The sequence below is a fragment of the Xiphophorus hellerii genome, chromosome 3 (assembly GCF_003331165.1).
Source record: "Xiphophorus hellerii strain 12219 chromosome 3, Xiphophorus_hellerii-4.1, whole genome shotgun sequence".
NCBI classification, from domain to species: domain Eukaryota; kingdom Metazoa; phylum Chordata; class Actinopteri; order Cyprinodontiformes; family Poeciliidae; genus Xiphophorus; species Xiphophorus hellerii.
In genome coordinates, this window is record NC_045674.1 from 15,174,454 (window position 1) to 15,197,809 (window position 23,356).

Sequence of the window (23,356 nt, forward strand, 5' to 3'; positions counted from 1 at the left end):
AAAAAGGGATTACAATAGTGGATAGGATTTTGAAGTTTTACTGACTAGAATGTGCATGTTTGCAGAATACCTGGTACAATCCTGTTTTAAACAAACCTGTTTATTACATGTTGAAACTAAGAAATTTTAGTGTTTTTTTGTTTTTTTTTAATAAAAGGGGATTAATTTTAAGTGAATTTCAATAGACTGGCTGCACAGTAAAGCCATTGGTGGCACTGTTGCCTAGCAGCTAGAAGGTCGAAACCTGGGCTGAGGTTTTTCTTGTATGTTCTTCCAGTGCATGCATGGGTTCTCTCCAGATACTCTGGCTTCCTCCTACAATCAAAAAACATGAGTGATAAGTTCACTGAATACTCTAAAAAACTGCCTTGGGGTCTGAGTGTGTGTGTGACTCAGACCCCAAGGCAGGTGACCTGATGGACTGGTGACCTGATCAGGGTGTATCTCGGCCTTCGCCTTATAACCACTCTCCAGGCCCATCAGTCATTTAGTACCACAAATGACTAAAATATTCTTAAAGACGCCCTATACAGCCAAAAGGGTTTGCTTAAGGGCCCAAATCATTTAATTTAGATGTTCAAATAATGTTATTGGGTACAGGTGCATGAAATCAAGGACCTAGGGATGCAGACTGCTTTCAATGCCATTTGTGAAAGAATAATTTTCTGGAGCTTAGTGAGTTCCAGCGTGAATTTGATTGGATGCCACCTGTGCAGGATGTATTTATTATGAGGCCATAGACTTCTGAGTCAATAAGCATCCAATGCAAACATCATGGCAGTTTAAAAACTTATTAAAACTAATGTTTGGCATTAAGAGCTTTTGAGTCAGGACTGTCAATACCGTCAGAGTTATCAACTTCAGGTAAGATATTGACAGCTCATGAATGCAACAGAACCACACTGCAAATAAATCTGAGCTGTCCCTCATTCATGGCTGAGACAATTTCAGTAATCTTTGCAGTTTTGCATCGACACAACGTTCTGATATTTTTGAACCATTTGTTGCACAGGTTGTCTCACAGACTGAGGAGTGGTACATTCCTTCATATTTTTATTTCAGAAAGACTCAGAAATAAGTCTGAGAAAAAAAATTATAAAATGTGGCAGAATAAAATTTAAAATAAGCATTTAAAAAAAAAGTTAGAAAATCCTGAGCTACAGCCTCATGATTTTTAGGCTGGTTATTTTAAGGCAGAATTCCCCATAATGGGATTATATTTCATGTCCTGCTCCATGGCTGCCACTTCTGGGACCCCAGCTGAGTCAACTCCACTCAGATCCACCCAGAGGGAGATTGTTGCCTTTACATCTCTGCTGGCCAGACGACAATTTATCCTGGAGTAAAATCTCCCAAATCCTCCATCTGTTTCAAGCTGGTTCAAGAAAACTGTATTTCTTTTTCTGGAGTTGGAAGAAATTAAGTTACACTTTGAGGGGTTGCATTATAACTGAGACAGAGGTCATCTGTTTTATCTGCTTGATATTCAAAAAAGATATGTGGTAAAAAAAAAAAAGTTTGTTTAAATACAGTTAGCATTGATCTTAACTATTTCAACTATCCTTCCAGGATAAGAGGGATTTCCACGTGAGGTATTGTGTATGACATGCAAATCAAACAGCTGAACGGTTTGGTTTGAACAGATGATTTTTATTGGGTGTATTTACAAACAAGCACATGCAGGAGGTGGACAATTGACCGACACCAGAGGGGCACGCAACTATATGCAACAGTGGGACTCGGAAATGTCTACAAGCTACGTTACACCAGAGAGAGAGAAAAAGAGAAGGAGGCTTTCTGTTACACACACACAGCGAAACAGCAGGATATGCTGACACATGAAAGTGCTCACATCATCTCTACTTTCACTTCCATATGAACACCCACACACACACACACACACACACACACACACACACCACCATCATGTTCACTCATGTTCACACCCTCACGCTTTCAGAACCCAGACAGATAGAGAGCTGTTCCTTTTTATACACCTTGGAATCAATAAATAGTACATCCAATAAATTATCAGCTTTCACATAAAAAAATCTAAATGAACTTTATTTGTCCAATAATATTCAATCTGAAGATTTCTTATAACTATCCATTTGATGGTGTTTTATTATGATAATTATTTACAGTATGAGCATGTAGTGGTTTCATTTACTGCTACTGGACTTTTGCTGTAGCGCCAGTAATGTCATGCTACATGGCACTGGCGTACATAGAAACTACAAGGATATTTTGAAGAATTGAGCTCTCCCTGATTTATCAGTGGTAAAGAAACCTTCCTACAGAACCAAATCCAGACGTCTTCAAGTCTCTTTTCATCTTGTATCTTTAGGGTTTAAGATATCTTGCAATGCCTCAGTTGTACACAAAACTAAAATGATGACTTCGAAACAAAACAGCTCAACGTTTAAGCATATGCATAGTCGTCGATACATCTAGAATCCAGAGATAAACGAATAAATATATAAATATGATGCAAAGCAATGGGTTTCATATGAGAGGCATCAGTACAAACGAACCACTTCCACCATCACTACTATCATTAATATCAATGATTATGATCAGACCTGGCAGGAAGATAAATACAAAAGCTGAGGAAAAGCCACCAAACCTATAAGCTTCACTGCAGCATTTTACATCAGTTCAAGGATTTTTCCCCCCCTCTCGCTGCATTCATATTTTATTTCAGATAGTATTACACAAGAGCTGAAATTGTTTTTGTGAGGTTATTTCTCAAACCACAGGATGAGCTACAGATTGCTTTGTCTCATATTTCACCACTGGGAGGGTTATATCAATGTGTCATTCATTCAAAGCATCCATGCTTATACTAAAATGCATTCAGTGTTAAACTTTATGAGCTACACGTAATCATTTTCAGAAAATTACAGTACTGCAAAAGCCTTGAGTCATCCCTTGTTTCCCTTATGCTTGCCTTTCAAGGAGCCAGACTTTCCTGTAATATTTTAAAAGCTGTCCTTATTAGTAGTTCTTCAGATTTTCAGAAATTTTCTTTGGACCTTGACTGATTTTTTTTCTTGCAAATTTTCCTGTTCCAGACCTTCTAGCTGACTACAGAATCTAACTGAAAAACATGTCGGTGTACAGCAAATATGTGGAAGAGACCAAATTTTACTTTTTAACTTACATGCAAAACACAATTTGTGGTACTGCATATCATTCTGAATACACCATTTCAACACTGAAGCGCGGCGGTGGCAGCATCATGCTGTAGTAATGCTTTTCTGTGTTGACAGGAAAATAGCTACACAGGGCAACCCTGGAGGAAAACCTGTCTGTAGCGAAACACATTTATGTTATGATGGTCCAGTTAAAGACCAGACCTAGATTCAATTGAGAATCTATGGCAAGACTTTAAAATGGATAATTACAGTCTAAATCCGTCCAACCAGTTTGAGCTTGAGTGATTTTGCCAAAAAGAATTTGCAAAAATCTCAACCGTGGAACCATACCCAGGATCAAGTTTATGTCTACAAAACATTGCTTTGGGGAGGAGTTTAATGGACACCACTTTTTTTGCAAGGCACTACGTCAGAGGTAAATGCTTTGACAAAAAAAGTGAATTATCAGTGAAAATGGTGGACAGATATTGAGTGAAAAAGCATTCAAAATTCAAAGAACACCTAAAAAACAACCCTCAAAAGCCCAGAGAAATATCGATCAAGAAAACTCTAAGAGATTACAATAAAGTCTGGCTCAGCTGAAGCAAAGTTTAAAGATATAGTGCTTTGAAAAAATCTTTTGCACCTTAATGTATGGCAAAAAATTTGCAACACAAAAAGCACGCATAAAGGAAGATGCTGGGTTTTATAATTAAAACATAGAATTTACTTTGCAGAACATCGACTTAATGTGTGAGGCGAGTTGCACGTGTAAAGATGGATCCACCCATTCCTATCGGTCAAACTCACAATAATGTCACAGTCTTTACTGTTTCACTTTTTTTTTCCTCTTGGTAATCTATCTGTCTTGGTAAAATCCCTCTCAGTTAATATAGCTGTACACATGGATTTATTATAATTTATATATATATATATAATTATACATTCTACTAGAATCGCAGAAACACACACAAACCGGGCCAGAGATGAGAGAGGTTGATAAGGGAACACAGACTTACACAGCTACAATTCACCACATCGACACGCAGTATGCAAACAGGAGCTGCGGCGTAGTACTCTAGCATCCTTTCTTCACTCAATGACCTGCCGGCTGCACTGCTGAAGCTGACTGCTCCAAAGATGTCGACTATAACACGCTAAGTGGACAGGGTCTCCCCCGCCATCAGGTTCAGATCAGCAGCTGACGTGGAGCGCAGGAATGGAAGAAAAGCATTAAAAGGGACACTTCACTTAAATATTATAATGGTTTGAATTTGAGTTGAGTCATTACTTCACGCCATCTGCTGCGTTCCTGCTACTTAAACTCATTAGCTACCAAACAGGATGAGTTTTAATGGGAAAAAAAGCCCCATATGTTCACAACAGGAGAGGACTGGAGAATACTCGAGATGAAAGCAAAGCAGAGCAGATGGCGTCATGCTCTCAGCTCAAACCCACGTAAAATATCCCTTTCAGAGTAGTGCGACCTTCCCATAAACCCTCCAGACTCACTTAAAATATCTTTAATATGGATATATTTTATATATATTTATTTAATATAATATGGATTTTAGTGCAGAAGTTACAGTGCCGACGTCACATGATGAGAGAGGTGTAGCCAATAGGTACCAGCCCCTCCTTGTCTCCCTGACGACATCGAATCCAATCCTGATCGACGCCTCCCAGCACCACCAGCTCTTCGCCTTTGCAGAAGCTGAGCTCCGAACCGGTTCCGGCATGGTCACACAGCATTCGAACAGACCTGAAGCACAAGAACGGTTATAGCCATGAGAACGATACTGTCAGCATATGAAGCAGGACTGGATGAGTCACGACCAGGACCGGTCAGAGCGATGAGTCACCAGTCAGTGAACGTCCTTCAACGAGAGAATGGTAACAGCAGCTATTCTGATCTCTGCTGCACCCACTGGGGTTCCTGGAGGGTTAAAGAGAGCTGAGACATGCCTTGGTTTACCTCAGATTAAGTTGTCTTTTTTTTTTTTCCATGACTAGTCCATCCTCTTGTATAACTGATAGTCTAAATCTGATGCTTTTATTTCATGTATATAATGGCAAAACATGTTATTTAAATATCCACCAATCAGGGTTTTTTTTTTTATTGTAGTACTCTGGTTTGAATAAAGCTCCAATATGTCAATATAAGTTTTTGTCTATTTTGATTTTTCTTTGATATCAATTAAACAAAATTTAAACTGTCAGATATTATTTATTTTTTTTGTGAACTTTCTTTAAAGTCAAAGTTCACAAACATTTCCATTTGGTATTTTGCAAAAAAAAAGCATGTTTTTTGTTTGTTTCTGCACCACATGCTTCCCACCATAGTTTGCTGGAATTTTGGCCCATTCCTATTAGGTTTGTAGTCTCTAATCCTCTCCTTCAGCCAAGCTTCCTCACATCATGATGGTGATGAAGGCATTCACAGCCTTACAAGGTTCTCTATTTTTCCTCCAAGTGTAAAAACAGTCATTAAGAAAAAACTATAATCTGGCTTTATAAATTTCTTCTTCCTCTCTTAGTGGCTCTTTAGTCAATATCATTACATGACTCATTTCACTGTGGATAATCACACTGGCGTTAATTAATATTTGGTAACATTTTGTAGAAATGTTTTTATATCCTCCTCTACCATAAAAGGCATTAGGATAATATATCACACTCAGTTTCATTATGAAATAAGCTGGTGCGATTGAGGCATTTGAGATTGTGGTATCACCGTGAGTTTTTCAGTCTAGGGTTAAAAATCTATTTACCAACTAGATATTTCATCCAAATTGAGTCATTTTTAAAGGTTCTAAAATATATCAAAACGTGTCTTTCAAGTTCAATGGAAAATTAATGAGTACATAACAACTGCATCTCTAGCAGCTCAAGCTGAAAAGGCGGCTCTAGCATGAATCTGCAGAGTTTCTGTGTTCTACCTGAATTGTCTGGGTTTTTCTTTCATTTCTGTGGCATCTGTCTTTTTCTCTGATTCTATGTCTCTTCCTTCCTGAAGTTCAGAGGTTCCGCGTAGCGTTGGGGTGGAACTGCTGCTCACCATTCGGGTCAGAGCCGTGACACCAGGAGCTAACCACTGAGAGGGACGCCTGTGGATGGGAGAAATCAGACATATGGGGTCATGAGATACAGTATAATTTTGTGGGCAGAAAACTATAAAAGTTAAATTTCACTTGATTGCTACATGCAGATTATATAAGATTGTTGTCCTCAGTGAGATGGAGATTGTGTTTTGCTGGAGTTCTTTCTTTAATACCCAAAAAGTGTTCAAAAATATTTAGCCTGTCCACATACTGGGCAAAAGCTTAGTTTATATTCTTCCATCCTAAGAAGTTCCTTTTCTGTGCTGACGTACTCAGTAAAAACAGCGGCTCACCTGGTTGGTGGTGTGTGACCCATAGGGCTTTTGGAGGCTCCAAAAAGTCGTCCCAAACTCCAGGGAACCTGAGAGCCGTTGACGGGGGAATAGTCACTTCCTGTCTGGTCCTGGAAATCAGGACTATTGGTGTTCATCTCCTCCTTTTTCACGGCAGACAGGCTAAAGTCGGCCAGGTTCTGGCTCAGCCGACCTCCCCAGCGCATCACAACTCCCCAGCTCTGCTGGATCACCTATAGTTACAGTAAAAAAGAAAAACAAAAGTCCATTTGGCAGAACTGTACAACCACAAGTGGTTGTAAGCATTGGATGATAAAATACTGACCTGTCCTGCTTGATGGGTAAAACTATCTTCATCTACATTAGAAAGAGGTAAAGTTTCAATTTCTTTTTCCTGCACCCACAGCAGCTGTGGACTTGTTTGCCCAAAACTAGGCAAAGCCTTCACAGGTTCAGAATCTGTACTTGTTGATGACTCTGATCCCCCATTGTTTAAAATCGGTGAAGAATTTGTATTTGGTGAATGTTCTGGGCTTCCAAAGTCCACTTCTGAGAGGCTCTTCATGTATCTGCCAGCTGGGGATTTCAGTTGGCCCTGCGGGGAAGCCTGTAGCCCGGCTTCCCGATAGGGAGATCTGGGCATCTCAGGCCTGTGAGAATCCGCCTCCAGATGATGGTGCTGGAAGAGCAGGTCGAGGTTAAAGGTGAGCAGGCTCAGGGGCTGCAGCACAAGGAGCAGCTCCTCAAAAAGAGGCCAGCAGGTGGTCAGCGACAGACGCATAAAGGAAGTAGGGTGGTAATATGCCTCCAGCACATCTGAGGTTGAGAAATATCAGGGTTTTAGAAGTGGCTTGCTTGCAAAAGGAGAATTTTGAAAGATATATTTTTCAGTGGTGAAATGTTCTGTAAAAGGCATCTTGTGGCAAAGTAAATAGGACTGAATGCAAATTGCATTTAAAAAATGTATTTGCTACTTTTGTTGGTTTATTACACACAATTCCACTAAAATATGTTTTGTTAGTTGTAGCTCAAGATGTCATAAATCTCTGGGGATATGAATACTTTTGCAAGGCACTGTAGCAACAGCCAGATCTGTTTTAAGGGTTTAGAAACTTACCGCTGCAAGACTGAAGATGAGACAGCCAGAAATCTAGATGCTTGGTGCTATAAGAGAAAAATCAGAGAAACGAGAATGATATAAGCAGTTGTGATAAGAACATTTCCAGAGGACAAAATGTCAAACTCTTACACAGGGTTAGGTAAGAAAAGCTATTCCTTACTTTAGCAGACCAAGGAGGAATGCATTGAACCTCTGCTTGCTGTGTCTCAGCTGCGGCAGCTCACCAACCCGGATTTGTAGGTTAAATAAGGCTTGAGTTTTGGGACCTTGCAGAAATGGTTGAGTGAGAGAGCATGGGAGGGAAAAAAAGGAAGACAGGTGATTGAAATACTGCTGTGAAGCTTGGCACTAATACAACGATCAATATCTGCATCCAGCTGGTTTCCTCTATTCAGCGTTTTCAACAGTAAAAATCAACAGAGATGAGGGAGAAATCTAAAATTGAAGTTTATCATCATCAACCAGGGGGGGAGAAAAAAAATCTCCCCCCCTGGCAGGACAGCTGCCAGACACTGTCCAAGCATTTGAGGTTTTGGATGCTACCTGTCCTCGTTGTGGTCTGCACCAGACTCCAGGCTGAGTTTGGCCTCCGGCCTGCAATCAGATCACTCTGGTGAGGCTTCAAGCCGTCGGTCAGCAAATTGTGCAGGGCGGGACAGAGGCACTGCAGCACCAGACGGCCAAGAGATGGATTTATGGCGCTGTCTCCTGATAAAGCCTGGGGTGAACATGGAGGGGAGGGAAATGGAATTGGATGAGTTAAAAGGTTTGCAGCAATTGAAAAAGACGTTTGGAAAGAAATGCTCAAGAGAAAAAGGAGAGAAATATGCAATTCATGGACAAGTGTTTGAAGAAAATATTTGTTGATGAAATTCAACAAATATTATTTAGTGAGCTTTCCATCTTACCCAAATAAGTCACCAGAATACTTTAGATTAGGAGACTTTAGCTTAGGAAATCATGCAGAGATAGTGAAAGTCTCACATTTTCCTACACAATCTGTGTGTTTTACTCTTTACCCGCTCTCGAGTAATGTAGTAGTCAAAAAAAATTTCTGTCACCCCTTTCAAACTCTATAAGTCCTTAGTTTTCTCACAAAATCAGGCTGCTTGGCTCTCCAAAGCCTCTTCCAGGTAATGTTGCACATGTTGTGGTTTGTAGAGAAGTCAAAGTTGTCCAACAGCAGCTTTAGTCAAACCCTTTCTCCTTCATTAGCTTTATTTAGGCCATACACAGAGGAAGAAAAATACTCCAAATATTATTGGCATAAGCATTCTCTTACATCCCAAACTTTATGCTCACAGACAATGCTCACAATCTCCATGTGGTCTGGATGTTTACTCCCTGTTCAAGTAGTCTGTACTAGCCAAGGCATGAACTGTGTATGATCTTTGTAATGAAAGTGGCTTTTACACCCTTTTTGTGTGTGTATTAAGTGACCACAGATTCATTCAACAGTTTCCTTTGAAAGAAGGTTGTTTTTGTTAAAACAATCGGTTATTTTTCTACAGCAGCACAGAGAGACGAGCTTCAAGACTGTAGTGCAGGGTCCTCATCCATGGATGATAATCCATTCTTGTTTTTGTGGGCATGACTCAAAACACTCTTTTTTTTAACAATTTTAAAAATTGCTTATTCACTTAGAGAACCCACATCTATACATTTACACACTTGCAAAAAGAACAAAGTAATTAAATCTGCTCTTTAGGGACTGACCTTCTGGACTATGGTCCGAGAAGAACTGAACTGAGCCAAGATGGCCTCCACTGCAGCACTGACTCCACTGACCAGAGCTGAAGAGAAGAAACAATAAGATAGGAACTGGGTGATAAGTTTATATGCAGTAGAAAAGAAAAAAAACATAATACAAATGCAAGAATGAACACCTTTCTTTTCCTGCATACACAGAGAGGTAAGGCCGAGACCCCTCACTGAATGCTCCACATCCTCGCCCATCCAGGGAACGTCTATCTTCTGTACGGAGCCGGCAAACGAGACACTGCGGACGGCTTGCAGCGGCAGAGAAAATAATTACATACAGCTTCAATTTCTAAGCAAAACTAACATACGAGTGTTATTAAGTGAAATTAGGCAGATGTAAGCAGATGGTGCTTTGTGAGCACATCCTGAGTGTTGGAGCCACAGTAGTGAGGTTGTTTTACATCTGAATCCGTAATGATGGCTTCTTGTCAGCTTGAGAGTTAAACAGAAGCTCATGCATCAACCTCAGCTCACAAATTCATCAGGAAATTAATCAACCCATACTGACTCACTTAATGCTTCCAATTCATATCATAGATTTCATAAAACAAATTCCTGAAATCTTACAAACTCCTAAAGCTTTACTCAAAGCACTTCCAGTGTGAATGTCTGGCCCCCAATAATTATTGTGATTCTTTCAAAACTACAAATATTATCCTTTGCAAGGGAGTTGGGTTTTAAATTAAAGAAAAAAGACAAAAGAGCTAATCCTGAAAGTCTCACAGTAATTAGAACAGTCAGTCTCAACAGTTTAGAGTTACATTTTTAAAACTGTGAAAAGTGTGATTTTCTCTAAAGTAGATAGTTCATCACATGTAGAGCCACAAATCTCACCCTAACAAGGAAGATTTTAGGAATTATTTTTATGTTCTTTTTTAAAATGTAAATGTGATGAAGTCTACTGAATATCAATCTATAGTTTTGCTAACTTCCACCACCCATATAATTGTGGCTAAATTGTTGCAAATTTGGAAAATCTCTGTTCAACAAACAATGTTTTCTCTGCTACTACTGAAGTCCTAATATTATAACTTTATTTAATAATTTTATATTTGGTTGATTGTATTGAGGTCAATGTTGCATTTAAATTGAAGAATGAAAAACTCCTAACTTACTTTGGTCTCCCAGCAACCAGCACAGCCAAGCATAACCTCAACTTGGAAAAGTAAGTGTTTCTCCTGAGGGAGAGCCAATTAATATGTGCAAGAGAGTTGAACACACCGCTACAAGAATTACTGTTGACGTTTCATGGTGAGACACGAGCAGCCTGTAATATTTCCCTCATAATATTTTTCCTGGAGTACGCTAGAGACATTTTATTCTAGATCTGGTTACAAAGAAAATGTAGAATTATGGAGATGTAAACAATAACTTTAGAAACTGAACAGTCTTCACTGTGTTGAAAAGAAAATCTTGTTACAATCATATTTTTAAAGTTAATTTGATAGTTTAACTTAATCAAGAGCTGTGATTAGGTTTCAAACAATTTACCCTCAAGGTTCAAATTTCAATATGACCCAGCATTATTAGTAAAGGAAGAATAAAATAAAGTTCTAGTTTTTGCAAGGCTCCAGTAACTGAGCAGAAATGTTAATCTATGAATTTCTTCAAGAAATATATGACATGAAGTCAGAGGTTTTTGTGAGTGTGCGCAAAACATTCTACAAACTTACAGAAAGAAAACCTGAACAAACAAGAAGCTAAAAAGAAACAGCTGTTGGTGTTACCACAAAAATAATAAGACATATAATAACAAATGTGCAAACACAGGTGCTGTGAACACACTGGTATTTATAGAACAAAGTCATACAGTGGATGAAGAAAGTCTATAAAATTACTATATTAAAATGCCAAGGTTTTGTGACATGAAAAATAAGACTACAATAAATCCTTTCAGACCTTTTTCCACCTTTAAATTGACCTGTAACCCTTATGACTCAAAAAATAAAATAAAAAACAGTAATCTTTTTAAAGGACAAATAAAACTAAGAAATTTGGTTGCATAAATGTTTACATCATTATCAGTATTACTATTATTGTTACTGTTATTATTATTAGTAGTGGTAGGTATACAAATATCCCAGTTAGAAGAAAGTGTGCAAACCTATGTAACTACATTTTTAAAGTTATTTTTCTTTTTTTTATCCACTCCACCCAGTCCTAAAAAAATAAAAAAATGAAAAAAAAGAAAGTTTGAAAATCCTTTAAAACATAAAGATATTAAATGTAGAAAAGTTCTGAAATGATAAACCCCCTGGCATTTTAAATAGAGTGGATAGACTTTTTAAAAATCCACTGTTTACGAAGATTTAACTGTTATCAAAGTGGGGGAAACAAGGAACAAAGTAAACACTTATTACATTTTCTCTGTAATTTAAAGATCTACTGTGCTGTGGGTGTGCTTTGGCTGAGATGCATGTGTCAATTTTAACACATCATGCAGAAACAGAAGAAAAACAAGGAGAGAAACCAGAACAGACTAACACAGACAAACAGACAGGGGAGGACAAAGAGAGACAGATTGAGCAGAGTGACTGTAGACATGCTGTGACAGGACCAGCTGTTCCCCGTCTGAAGGACCTTTTTGCAGATTTGAAAGAAGAGTGGAGATAGGACATATCAGATGACGTGCAGGTAGCTGCCCTCTGATATCACAAATAGCTATAGTTATGGCTACTTTCAAATCTGGAAAACTCCCTCAAAGCTGAAATAGGAAACAGCCACCCCAGAGTGAAATACACACAAGTTAAATGTCTAGCAAAATAATAAATAAATAAATAAAAAAGACAGAGAAAATGTGAAATGCAGTGTAGGAAAGATTCTTACTCGCCACATGTGGCTGCAGAGGACCCTGGTAGAGTTTAGGGGGTATAGGGGGCACCCTGGGTGGGATGGGAGGGTAGAGGTTTGGGTAGTAGAGGGGAGCAGCGAGGGCAGGAAGGGTGTGAGAACGGGGAAAGAGCGGGGAGTTGAGGCGAGAGAGCGGGAGAGCTCCAGAACGCTGGGGAGGGGAGAGGGCGCCGATAGGGGAGAGGCGCGGAGGGGCGCCCCGGTGGAGCGGGCAGTTTTTAGGGTGGTACAGGTAGCATGTGGGGAGGGGAGGAAGCTCTTTGGACATTCTGGCCTTAATGCTGCTATCGTCTGCACGGCAGCGCCTCTCTGAATACAGCGAATCCACAGCACTGAAGCTGTCTGGGTAACTCATCATAACATCTATGTTCTTATATGGAGTGGTGCAGCCCTGCTGTCCGGAGGTGCCACTAAGCGAGACGTGGGTGTCGTCTCGCTTCTCTGAATCGCTGCAGTAGAGTGAGTCAAAATTACACTTCGACTCAAAGTCCCCCGTGTTGGTTTTGGAATCGTTGACGTACTTATAAGCTGAATGTGTGTTTTCACTGAAAATGTCTCTGTAGTAATGAGGAGAGTCTGCGCGGAAATCAGCCAGGGAATCATCAAATCCAGAGCCTACAAGAGAACTGGAGTCGTCTTTGTGGATATAAGCTGAGCCTGCAGCAGCAGGACCCCACTGTTCGTTGGCCTGTTTGTTGGAGGACCACCGATCTGCAAGGAGCTGCGAGTTATGGGGGTCTGGGTGGAGGGAAGGGAGAGCGGAGTGCAGGAAGTAGGGTTGGGGGGACCGGGTAAGGGACAGCGGGGGTGAGGAAACTGTTCAGTTCAGGGCATTAAGCGGAAAAATATTAGTCAGGATAGGGCGGACATAAAGCCAAGCAATGGACATACAATGGATACAACCGAGTGGGATAGATGGGTGAGAAAAAAAACAAAGTGATAATGTGGCAAAGAAATGGGAAGGAGAGAGAGATGTAGAGAATGTTAGTGTAAAACAGGAGAAAAATGCACAATTCTAACAGTATTTCAGCCTCCATCGTCTAATAACAGAGCGCTAGACTTAGACTTGGCTCACATTTAAAAACTGACCACAGGAGCCAGAGAGGCTGATTTATTAAGATCAATTCCACTTCTTTTAAATAAGGGTTAGTGTGCCTGTGGTCCCCCACATGTGATGTTCAGACTGCAGTTAAGCAAATGTTAAGAACAGCTGTGAGGGCAACGTTTGCGTGTGTTTTTGTTTGTCCAGACAAAAATGAAAGAAAATCTGGCAGCAACTGAATCCTGAATTCTATCTTATGACCAGCAGATGGCAGCTTTGAACAGAAGTCTTTAGATTTTAAATAAATAAATGCTATAAAACCTCAGTATTTGACTGGGGTTTTATGTGATAGACCAACACAAAGTAGTCAATAATTGTACAAATACAGGAAATTAATAATTAGCTTTCAAACAGTTTTTTAAAAAAAACAACATTGTGTGCATATGGATTTAATTAGCTAAATAAAATCTAGCACCCTCAATTGCTCTAAGGGATACATGTGTGCAATTTCATTTCAGAATAAATCCAGCTGTACTCACAGTAATTTTGGAAAAATATCATTGTGACTAATGAGTGAAAAGTGGAACTTTTTAGAAGGTGTGCATCTTGTTAAATGAGGTATAGAAGTAATATCATTTCAGTAAAAGTCTAGACCTAAATGCAATTAAGAATCTGGGATAAAACTTGAAAAATGCCGGTCCCAGATGCTTGCAGCAATCTGACTGTGCCTGAACCATAATAATATGCAAAACAATGTCCCTAGAAGCTGATAGAGACAGAAGACTTGCAGCTGCAATCACAGCACAAGGACATTAGAAAAAGAGGTATTGAAAAAAATTGCATGTCACAACTTTCAGATATTTATTTCTAGTAAAAAAAAAAAATCCCGATGAATACATTAAAGTTGTTTATCTTGAGACAAACTAAAAAAGTTGATGGGGTGTAAACACAGTGTAGTTTCACTTTCTATCACTTCCTTGAGAAAAATATATGAACATAGTAAATGTTTAGACTCCATAAACTACTCCAAGTATTTTAAACTTCACTGCAGTGCAGTGCCATCTCCGGATCGCCTTCCCTATGTCAGTTTTCTCCTTTGTTTCCTCCCCTGCTTTTACCTTCCTGTCCTCCCCAGCAGTAACTGCAGTCAGCGTATGAATGCTGAGTCAGTAGACAGAGATAACACACTTCAGTCTCTAACCTCGGCTCTGTAGAGCCTCAGAGTGGCACTACAGTTTTCTGCCAGGCTAATAAAAGAGCTGAGAGAGAAGTCGTACCTTGTGTAGACTTGAGCTCCCTTTGAACTGAAGTCAACATATGCTACTTCCTATTATGAAAACAAAACTCTTAGCAATTGGCCTGTACACAGAGTTCCACCCCTTTGTCTCTTAAAGGTGTACACACCTTTTCATAAGTTGTTTCATTTTCCTCTAAATACATACATTTCAGGAAAAATCAACTTCTTCATGAGCGGTAGAAAAAATGATCAACCCTACTGCATCAATCGGACACCTATCAAAGAGATATTTCACTCCAAGATCTTTTTTTTTTAAAGGCTCTAGTGGCCTTTATTTGATAGTTAATTGACAGGAAAGTGGGTAATGAGAGAAGGGGAAGACATGCGGCAAAGGTCGCCAGGCTGGGAATCGACCCTGCGGCACCTGCTTCGAGGACTAAGGCCTCAGGTTGTGCTTAACCCCTGTGCCACCACAGCACATCCCATCACCCCAAGATCTTAAAGAATTAAAATAAACTTTCATACCGGAGGACTGTGGATACAGGGAAGCAACCATCCTACACATTATAAACTGATGGGAATTAAATCCATCAGTTTATAATGTGTAAAAAAGTATTTGCTAATTTAATCTGAGAAAACAGAAAAAGCTGTTTTTAAATCATAACGTCATTAATAGGAATCATCAATGTTAATAGGAATAATCGGAGAGAGAAAGCTATCAAAAGCAACCTTGCCCTATATGAAAAAGTTATCCTTGATATACCTAAATCAACAATTAATTTGGCTGAACTAAAGAAGAAAGGACAGCAAAGAAGGGGCACTTTTAGACAGTAATAGTGATAATAAAGCCAGGAAATACATGTATTTTTCCTTACTCTCGTTTGCCTTTTTCCTACTTTTCCCAGACTTGGGAAATAATAAAATCAAATTCCATACTTTTCCAGATTGAGTAGGAATCCAGTTAGGAAAATAAGAAAACTGAACATGTAGACTTTAGTGCTCTCCCATTATCCCCCAACCCTCAGAATGAAGAGATGATAAATAATTGAATAAGTTTGTGATGAAATCACACTTTGATAACCAGTGGAGGATGTGCTGGCTGGAAAGTTTCCAACCACCTCTTTTATCTCATATTACCTCATCTATCTTCACGGCTGTTCATCTTTCACTCCCCGTGCTTCCCTCACTCCTAAACTCTCGCTGCGTACCCCTCATTATCAGGCATCCATCACATCACCCTTACTTTCACTCTGTGAATCATGCTCAATGTACCATTACCATTAATGAGTCAACATTTTCATCCATCTTGGTTTTTCTATTACGAGACAACAAGGAGGAAAATGTCCAAGGAAATAATCTCTGCATGACTGAGGATATGAGAATGCAGCCTATCCGCCTGTTTGTTATCCCCTATTTACCCTTTTCATTATCTTATCATCTCGATTTTAATTTACAGTTTGTAATGGACACATAAATAAAGACATCTATAGGACTGTGCAAAACCTCCTATCGCTTTATGTTTTACTTCCAAATACTTAAAACAAATCATTAATTCATCAAACATTTTTGGACTGGACGCAAGGTTAAGCGTGGATGAAAACTAACATTGCACATCACCATGAAACATGGCGGTGGCAGCATCATCTGGATAATGTGTAATTTTACCTCCAAAATTACACATGTACTGCTTTATGGTGGTCTACCACATAAAATCTCAATGGAACACACTGAAGTTTTCTGGATGCAACATAACAAAATGTGAAAGACTGAAAAATATAAGAATACTTCTGAAAAAATCTTAGGTTGTTTTTAGCTAAAGGATTGTTCAACAAGGCTTGTTGCATCTAAAAAACTGTTTTGTTTTGTTATAGATTTAAGTAAAGAAATTGGAACAATGTGTGCCATTTTCACTGCCTGTTGGTCACAAAGTATCTACAGATCAAACTGGTTCTTTGCTAACTTTTTTGAGGCTCTGTGGGAAGTGAATTAAAAACTAAGACCACTTTTCTGTATCAGAATGAGAAATCACTTTAAGGTGTTCAACTGTATTAAATTGGAATGGCCTTGTTAGTTATTTGTTGACTCATGAAAGTTGTACTCACCAGAAGTTCTCGATTCAAAAGTTCTCCCTCCATCAGCCCGGCCTCTCACCTCCACTTCCTCTTTTCCTTTCTCTGTCTTCCTTTCCTTCATCTCCTCCCTCATCTCCCTGTCTTGGCCTACATTCCACAGGCTGCTGTCACTGACTGAGCAGCCGATCTTCTGCGATGGGCACAACTCCAGCTGTCCACCCTCCTTGTCAGCTCTCTGCAGCATCTCCTTCAGGGCGGCCATGGAGGTGAGGGCTGGGGGTGGCTGCATGAACAGGGCTTGGGCCTGTGAAGTGTACTCCCACTGGCTGCCGTCACTACCAGCCTTCTCCCTCCTCCACCTCAAGTTGTAGAGTATATCTGGGTCGGGGGTGATAACAGTGGGGTCGGGCTCGGGATCTGTGATCACCTTTGTGGGAGGGGAGGTGCTCTTGTTGCGGAAACGAAGCTCTTTAAACGTAGTCACCTTTGGACCAGAGCCTGGAGACGAGCCCGATGACCTGAGCTTTTTTGGGACTTCAGTGGTGGATTTTCTCTTCTCCAGTACTGGGAGTGGTGGGGCTTCACATTCGGGTGTGAAAGCTATAAGCCAATCAAAGCGCTCAGGTTGCTCAGAGTTAGCAGGCAAAGTGCTGACTTTGAGGGGCGCTAAAGAAGGTGGGATGGGAGGCAAAGGACGAGGAGGTGGAGGAGGTGGAGGAGAATCTGGTAGCTCATTTGAATAAGAGAAAGTCTTTACTGTTGCTTCATGTGGATTATTAAAACTTGTGCTGTAGTAATGATCTGTCACTAAAACAGTGTTCTTCTTCCTTCTTCTTGCAATTTCAGTGAAAGAGGTGGTCCTTTGTCTGTCTTTACTTTCCCTCTCCTTATTGCCATCCTCAGATGCTTTTCCATCTCCACCCACTTTGCCTGTGTCGTTTTCCTTCTCTGCCTCCCTGTCTTGTAATCTGAACTCTCTGGACTCCAGAGATCTGGATGTAAAGTGATTACCTGCTTCCTCCTCATCGTCCAGCTCCCCAACGCAGACACTGAGCTCAGGGCTAAGTTTAAGGAGCTCGGCTTGTGTCAGTCCGGCAAGCATCAGCAGCTTCCGGATCTCCACGTCCAATGTGTGAAAGGAGGGCGGAGGGGGCAGGGCAGGTGGTGGTGGTATGGCGGGGGGTGAGAAGGAGCAAGACACTGAGATGACAGGTGGAGGAGGCAATGGTGGAGGGCGTGTGGTGGGTGGTGGCAGAGAGAGGGGAGTTCTTTCCTGTTCAGCTTGAAGAGCAGCGAGGCGCTGGGCCTCCTTCCTGGCCAGGTGTCGCTTTCGAGGTGGAGGGATGGGTGGGGTTGGAGTGGGAATGGATGGAGGTGGGGAAGGAGTGGTATAAAGGGTGAGGTAGGGGACTGGTTTGGAGAGAGGAAGAGGAGGGATGGATGGCGGAGATGGAGGGAGGGGCTTCTCACATCGAAATGTTGAGAATGTGGGAGAAGGGGAGTTGGGGGAGAAAGTAGACAAAGTGGGGGAGGTTGCGACGGCCATGGATGTGGTCTCTCTGCTGATGTTGATGTAGGTATGGAGATCAGAGCTCACACTGGCATGACGGGCAGGAGGTTTGGGAGGTTTGGGAGGTCTGGGTGGCGGCTCAATGGGGGAAGGGGTGAGGGAGTCTGGAGCAAGGGGATCTTCACAGTCTGATGGAGCGGTGAGATCAACTCCAGCATCTGAAAACTCCTGAGACTCCCTCATTGTTCCATCACGGGTTTTATACAACTTCCAGGGAATGTCGATGTTCCCCATTTCATCCATAATATCTGAGAGGTCCTGCTCCTCCAGATCCTCAAGATCAAACCCCTTCTCGTGAAGTCTGGCAATGTAGGCCAGCTTCACTTCCCTATTCACTTTTTCCAAACGATCCAGGTGATCTAGGCGATCCCTCAGTACATCCCAGTGTTGCTCCCCTTCCAGATCCCAGCGAGCAACTTGGATAACCTGGCTGAAGCGCTCCATTTTCCCAAACTCCCCTACAGACTCTAGGAAGTCAAGTAAATCTACTTTGTTAGCATCAGAGTCGCCTTTAGCCCCTAAATAGTCAGGAGAAAAGGAGTCAAGCGCACAGGGGTAACCCTCATCAGGGGAGCAAGAGGCCACTGGGGAACAGGAGGTAAGGGAGAAAGGATTCTTGTTAAGTGGAAGAGATGAGGGATGTTTGAACTCAGGAAATTGGTCTTTGGGGTTCAAAGCAGCAGACAGATGGTCCTGGTCCTGTGAGAAGCACATGGAAGCGCACTGATCGGCACAGTCAGACTCCAGGTCAGAGCAGGAGCTGATGGAAGTGGAGGATGATGAAGTGGAAGAAGAGAGTGAGAATTCCAATAGGGATGGGGGGCAGTCACAGCATGACGGCACCAGGGTGTCATCATCATCATCATCACTATCTGTCTCATCGTCCTCATCATCATCGACAGCAGTATCTCTGCTGCTCATTTCCTCCTCATCATCTTCATCTACAGTTTTCTTGTTGTCCACGTCTGCGTTTTCATCTGCGCTCTTTACATCATTTCCCAGATTGGCAGCAGATTGGGCAGAGGGCTCCGCATGCGAGGGAACTGGCTCTTTGGCCTTCATCCCATCACGCTTGTCGGCCAACTGAACCACAGGAGGAGGAGGAGGTAGCTGCAGCTGCTGCCTGATGGAGACAGTGTTGTTGTTGTTGTGGTTATGGTTGAACATGCTGTTGTTGTCCTGAGGAGAGCGCCCATCGCAGCACAGGCAAGGGAGGCTTGGCTCGTTGCAGTTTGGATCCAGAGGGAGGACGGAGGGAAGAGGCAGAGGAGGGGCAGCGACCTCTGGCGTATTCCGGGTTGCTGCAGATGGCCGAGTGCTCTTCAGTTTGGGTTTGGCCAATCTGGAAGCAGTGGGACCTTGTTTCTGAGAGCTCGGTCTGGACTGGATTATAGGAGCTCGTGGCTGTGCAGCCGTCCTGCTCCTGGAGGAAGCAGCAGGGGCTTTAACAGCCCGTCTTGGGGACGGGGTGGTGATTGTGTTCATGTTTTTATCCTCCTTCTGAAGACTACAGCCACGAAGCTTGGACCCAGCTGAGTTAGCAGTCCGCCTGCTGGCATCGAAACGCCGCGGCTTTGGAGTCTGGGAGGACGACTGCATCGTGGGAATGGGACTATTTAAAATTCTCAGATACTTCTGTTGCTATAGAAACTGGTGCTGGAAATTCTGGACAGATCCTGTCTATGATGCACCGTAAGTCACATCTTGGCTTGACTCCCAAGATCCTGCAACATCAAAGAAGACACATGATGAATCACTTCTACGAGCAGGCTCGGCTCACCAAACACCAGTTTTCTTGTCTACACGTGTCTTTGTTTCATACTAAATTGAAGCGAAGCTGACGTAGTCTATAACATATTCATTAAAATCCAGTTTTACAGATATCAGAGTAAATCTCCAGAGAACACTTTGTCTCATGCTGTGGATGTCAGAGAAAATAACATCTGATGATGTCTTTTTATTACACTCTGCTCTGCATGAGTAGGGATATTCTATTCTTTCTTTGTACATCTGCATATCTCCAATGCATTGCAAAAACATTTTTATTGTATTTCTGAAACTCTGACAGTAAAATGGGTTTACAAGTCTTCATGGCATACAAAGGGATTCACACCCTTTGAATTTTTTACACTTTCTGCAGGATTTCCCTGTCTTAGGTTTCACCCATCTTCTTATCAATTCCACCCAGGCTCCCCCTGTACTTCCCGAAGAGAAGCGTAACCAAGCAGGAGTGAAACTGAATTCCACTTTTGGACTATACTCGATATTTTACGGATGCTGGATCATTTTTAAGACTCTTCTTTTTTCAAATTAATACCATGTTTCATTTTCTGTCCATTTCAAAATCAACATGAATTATGAACTACTTTCTGAGTGGTTTTGTTATCCACCGCATGGCTGCCACAGGACCCCCTTTTTTGTTTTTTACAACTACCTAAACACTGACAGCAAGAAGACTCCCTCATGAGGCTCAACATGAAATTTCATTTCATTTAAACAAGTTTTTCATTCTTTCTTAATATTTTTGCCCTGACATTGGAAAAGAACACAATCTAACAAGCTACCCTTAAAATATTACATAATTAATCATTAATATTTAGGTAGAAAAGAATAAAATGGCACATTTAAATGTTTGTGCTCTGAAAATGTGGACATTACTTGGAAGATATGACTATGGTACTTTTATACAATTAAATTTCTTACACCATGTCATTTTTTCTGTTTCTGCAAAGATTGTGTCCACCTTACTTATTGTGTTATTTTTCATCTTTGATGTTATTGTAAAAAATATACATACCAGACCCTTGTAATAAATTTCGTCGGTTCTCCTAACACGGTGCTTTGTAAAGTTTTTCACTTATCGTTACATTACAACCACAAACTTAGGTATATTTTAAAAGGGAAGCATGGCTTTCTAACTTTACTTGTCAAGTAAAAAGCTGAAAAGTGCTGTGTGAATTTGCATTCCAGACGCATAAGTTAATACTTGAAACCAAGCATTTTGGGGTATTGCCCATCTCAAGTCAGGTTAAATGGATAGCAAATGTGAACATCCATCACCAGTTCTGATTTCTTCACATAGTATCCTCACAGGATGTTAATGCCACCACCATGTTTTGGCAGCTAGGACTGGGTGTTCAGCATGAAATGAAAATACACAAATCAGAACACCTTTTACTAACTAGGTGACTTCTGGAGGCAATTGATTACACTATATTTTATTTAGGGGTGTCAGATGCCGGGTTGACTAAAAGTACACATGCCAGTTTTATGAGTTTATTTTATTTTATTTTATCTAAAACTATGAATAATTTTCTTTCTACTTCAACTCAATTCAGTTGAGTTCATTTATATAGCAGCAGTTCATAACACGTCTTTAAAAAAAAAAGTAAATTCAGTCCAATCATGCACACATTTCAATTGATCCTAGTTGTCAAAAGATGCAGTCAAGCTCAGTTTATTAATTAAACTGATTAAAAATATGTAAGGACATGCAGTGACTTCAGCACTTTGTGATGGTCTAACATGACATACCCATAAAACAGTTGCGGTTAAACTGCAACAACATCCGGACAATCTGACGGAACACGAATGCTTTTGAATGGCACTGTGTAGATAAAACTGTCATCTTATTGGAAAGCTTCCTCAGTAATCATGAGTCGATAGTGTTTCCATCTTTGCCACAAGCTGATAAAAGGAAGGAAGAGCAACATCAAATGAAAACGATTGTAGGGGGAAAAAAAATTCCCAATACCTGGAGCATAACGCAGATGTAACTGGAGCATGAAATAATCAGCACATCACTGAGTGTGCCTTCTTCTTTTTAAAGCCCATCCACCGAGGGCTATTACTCACATACAGAAACAATTTACAAAAAAAAAATATATATATATATATATATATGTATATATATATATATATATATATATATATATATATATATATATATATATATAGTCCTTCACAGCAACGGGAACATAAATGACTCAATAATCTGTTTGTTCTCAGGAATGCAGGTTGAAGCCAGCAAAGCTATAAAGTACACCAAGGAACTAAAATATAAGCTACTGCCTATCTTTGCGTGTGTTTGGACGGTCCCGTGCAGAACCTTGTTTGCATTGATCCCACAGAGCTGATGGAGACAGGGCTGAGGATGGGTGGAGGAGGGGGGGCTACATCCATCCGCATCGCTCTCAAACAGGCCCACACGCCCCATTTATTACGCTTTATAGCATCAACCTCTATTTTATCCCTGTTCTAACTCAAATAATGCGTATATATAAATCAAATGATATTAAATAATATATATTTAAACCTACATAATCTACATATCACGACCTCAAGCGGAATTCTATGCTTTTTAACCATGTTAAATCATGACATTTCTCTGACATGACTCGTTAAAGCAGGTACGCTTAAAAAGACAATATACGGACATGCATGCAAATAAATGTAGCATTAAAATGACTCACGTCGGATTCGTTTAAAGATGGGTGAAGGTCTCCATCTCCTATGTCTCTCTCACATCCAAGTCCGGGAGGATGTGGATTCTTCTCGTTGTCAACGGCCTTATCGTCTGTCTTCTCGCGAGAACACAGAAACGCCTCCTTTTTGCCCAGCCAACCCTTTGCTGGTATCAGCATAATCATCCTCAAAGTCATAACATTGCGTTTTTCCCGTATTTTCTTCAAATAACTGGGGCTAAAAATCTAAATAAAGAGTCTTTTATAAATAATGAATTGTCCTGAAATTTGTTTAAACATGCCATAGATTTATTAGGTCAATTGTGAACAAAATAAGACAAAATATTTAATTTCTTTATCTAGTATACATCTCGATATTACCAACATTTTTTTTTATTTATTTAAGTAATTGAATTCAGAAATAGAGCATATTTTATATAAATGCATTAGAGTAATGTATTCAAATGTTTTTCTTCTTTTTTTGTGTTTCAAAACATTACAAAAAACTGGCTTAAAGCTAATGAAAACCAAAATTCAGTTCGGTGGAGGTTTCTGAAATTGTATCTGCTTCAAGAAAAAAAAAAAGGCCTGACATGAGGAATTGCAAACAATTGCAGGTGAGGACCAGATGTTTGTAATCCTCCTGAGGCTGCAGTCATCCATGTAATTTCACCCAAATGTTTTCCTCCCACTTGAATTTTTACTAATAT

The 23,356-nt window shown here is 40.5% G+C and overlaps 1 protein-coding gene and 1 long non-coding RNA gene across 3 annotated transcripts; one reads left to right on the plus strand and one right to left on the minus strand.

Moving 5' to 3' along the window:
• Positions 1 to 1,629: 1,629 nt before the first annotated feature.
• Positions 1,630 to 22,766, minus strand: rusc1 (RUN and SH3 domain containing 1). Of its 2 annotated transcripts, XM_032558160.1 has the most exons (12): positions 22,656 to 22,766; positions 16,644 to 19,907; positions 12,239 to 13,078; positions 9,538 to 9,660; positions 9,368 to 9,444; positions 8,195 to 8,369; positions 7,812 to 7,917; positions 7,649 to 7,695; positions 6,857 to 7,347; positions 6,532 to 6,764; positions 6,077 to 6,244; positions 1,630 to 4,899 (listed from the first exon to the last, which is right to left on the minus strand). In XM_032558160.1, the coding sequence occupies exons 2-12, from the start codon at positions 19,780 to 19,782 to the stop codon at positions 4,734 to 4,736; spliced, it is 5,565 nt and encodes a 1,854-aa protein (XP_032414051.1). In that variant the 5' UTR covers positions 19,783 to 19,907; positions 22,656 to 22,766; the 3' UTR covers positions 1,630 to 4,733. The 2 variants fall into 2 exon arrangements, with proteins under 2 accessions (XP_032414051.1, XP_032414052.1); XM_032558161.1 differs by lacking the exon at positions 12,239 to 13,078.
• Positions 16,774 to 21,015, plus strand: LOC116717082 (uncharacterized). The gene is made up of 2 exons (XR_004338687.1): positions 16,774 to 16,879; positions 20,324 to 21,015. It is a non-coding gene; the product is annotated as an uncharacterized LOC116717082 (long non-coding RNA).
• Positions 22,767 to 23,356: the final 590 nt, after the last annotated feature.

Excerpts from the sequence above, each read along its gene's own strand:
- rusc1 (XM_032558160.1), bottom strand. The coding sequence starts at position 19,782 with ATGCAGTCGTCCTCCCAGACTCCAAAGCCGCGGCGTTTCGATGCCAGC. Across the intron at positions 7,918-8,194 it reads GCAGACCACAACGAGGACAG|GTCCCAAAACTCAAGCCTTA; the intron begins GTAGCATCCAAA and ends CATTTCTGCAAG. Across the intron at positions 6,245-6,531 it reads GGTCACACACCACCAACCAG|GCGTCCCTCTCAGTGGTTAG; the intron begins GTGAGCCGCTGT and ends TCCCATCCACAG.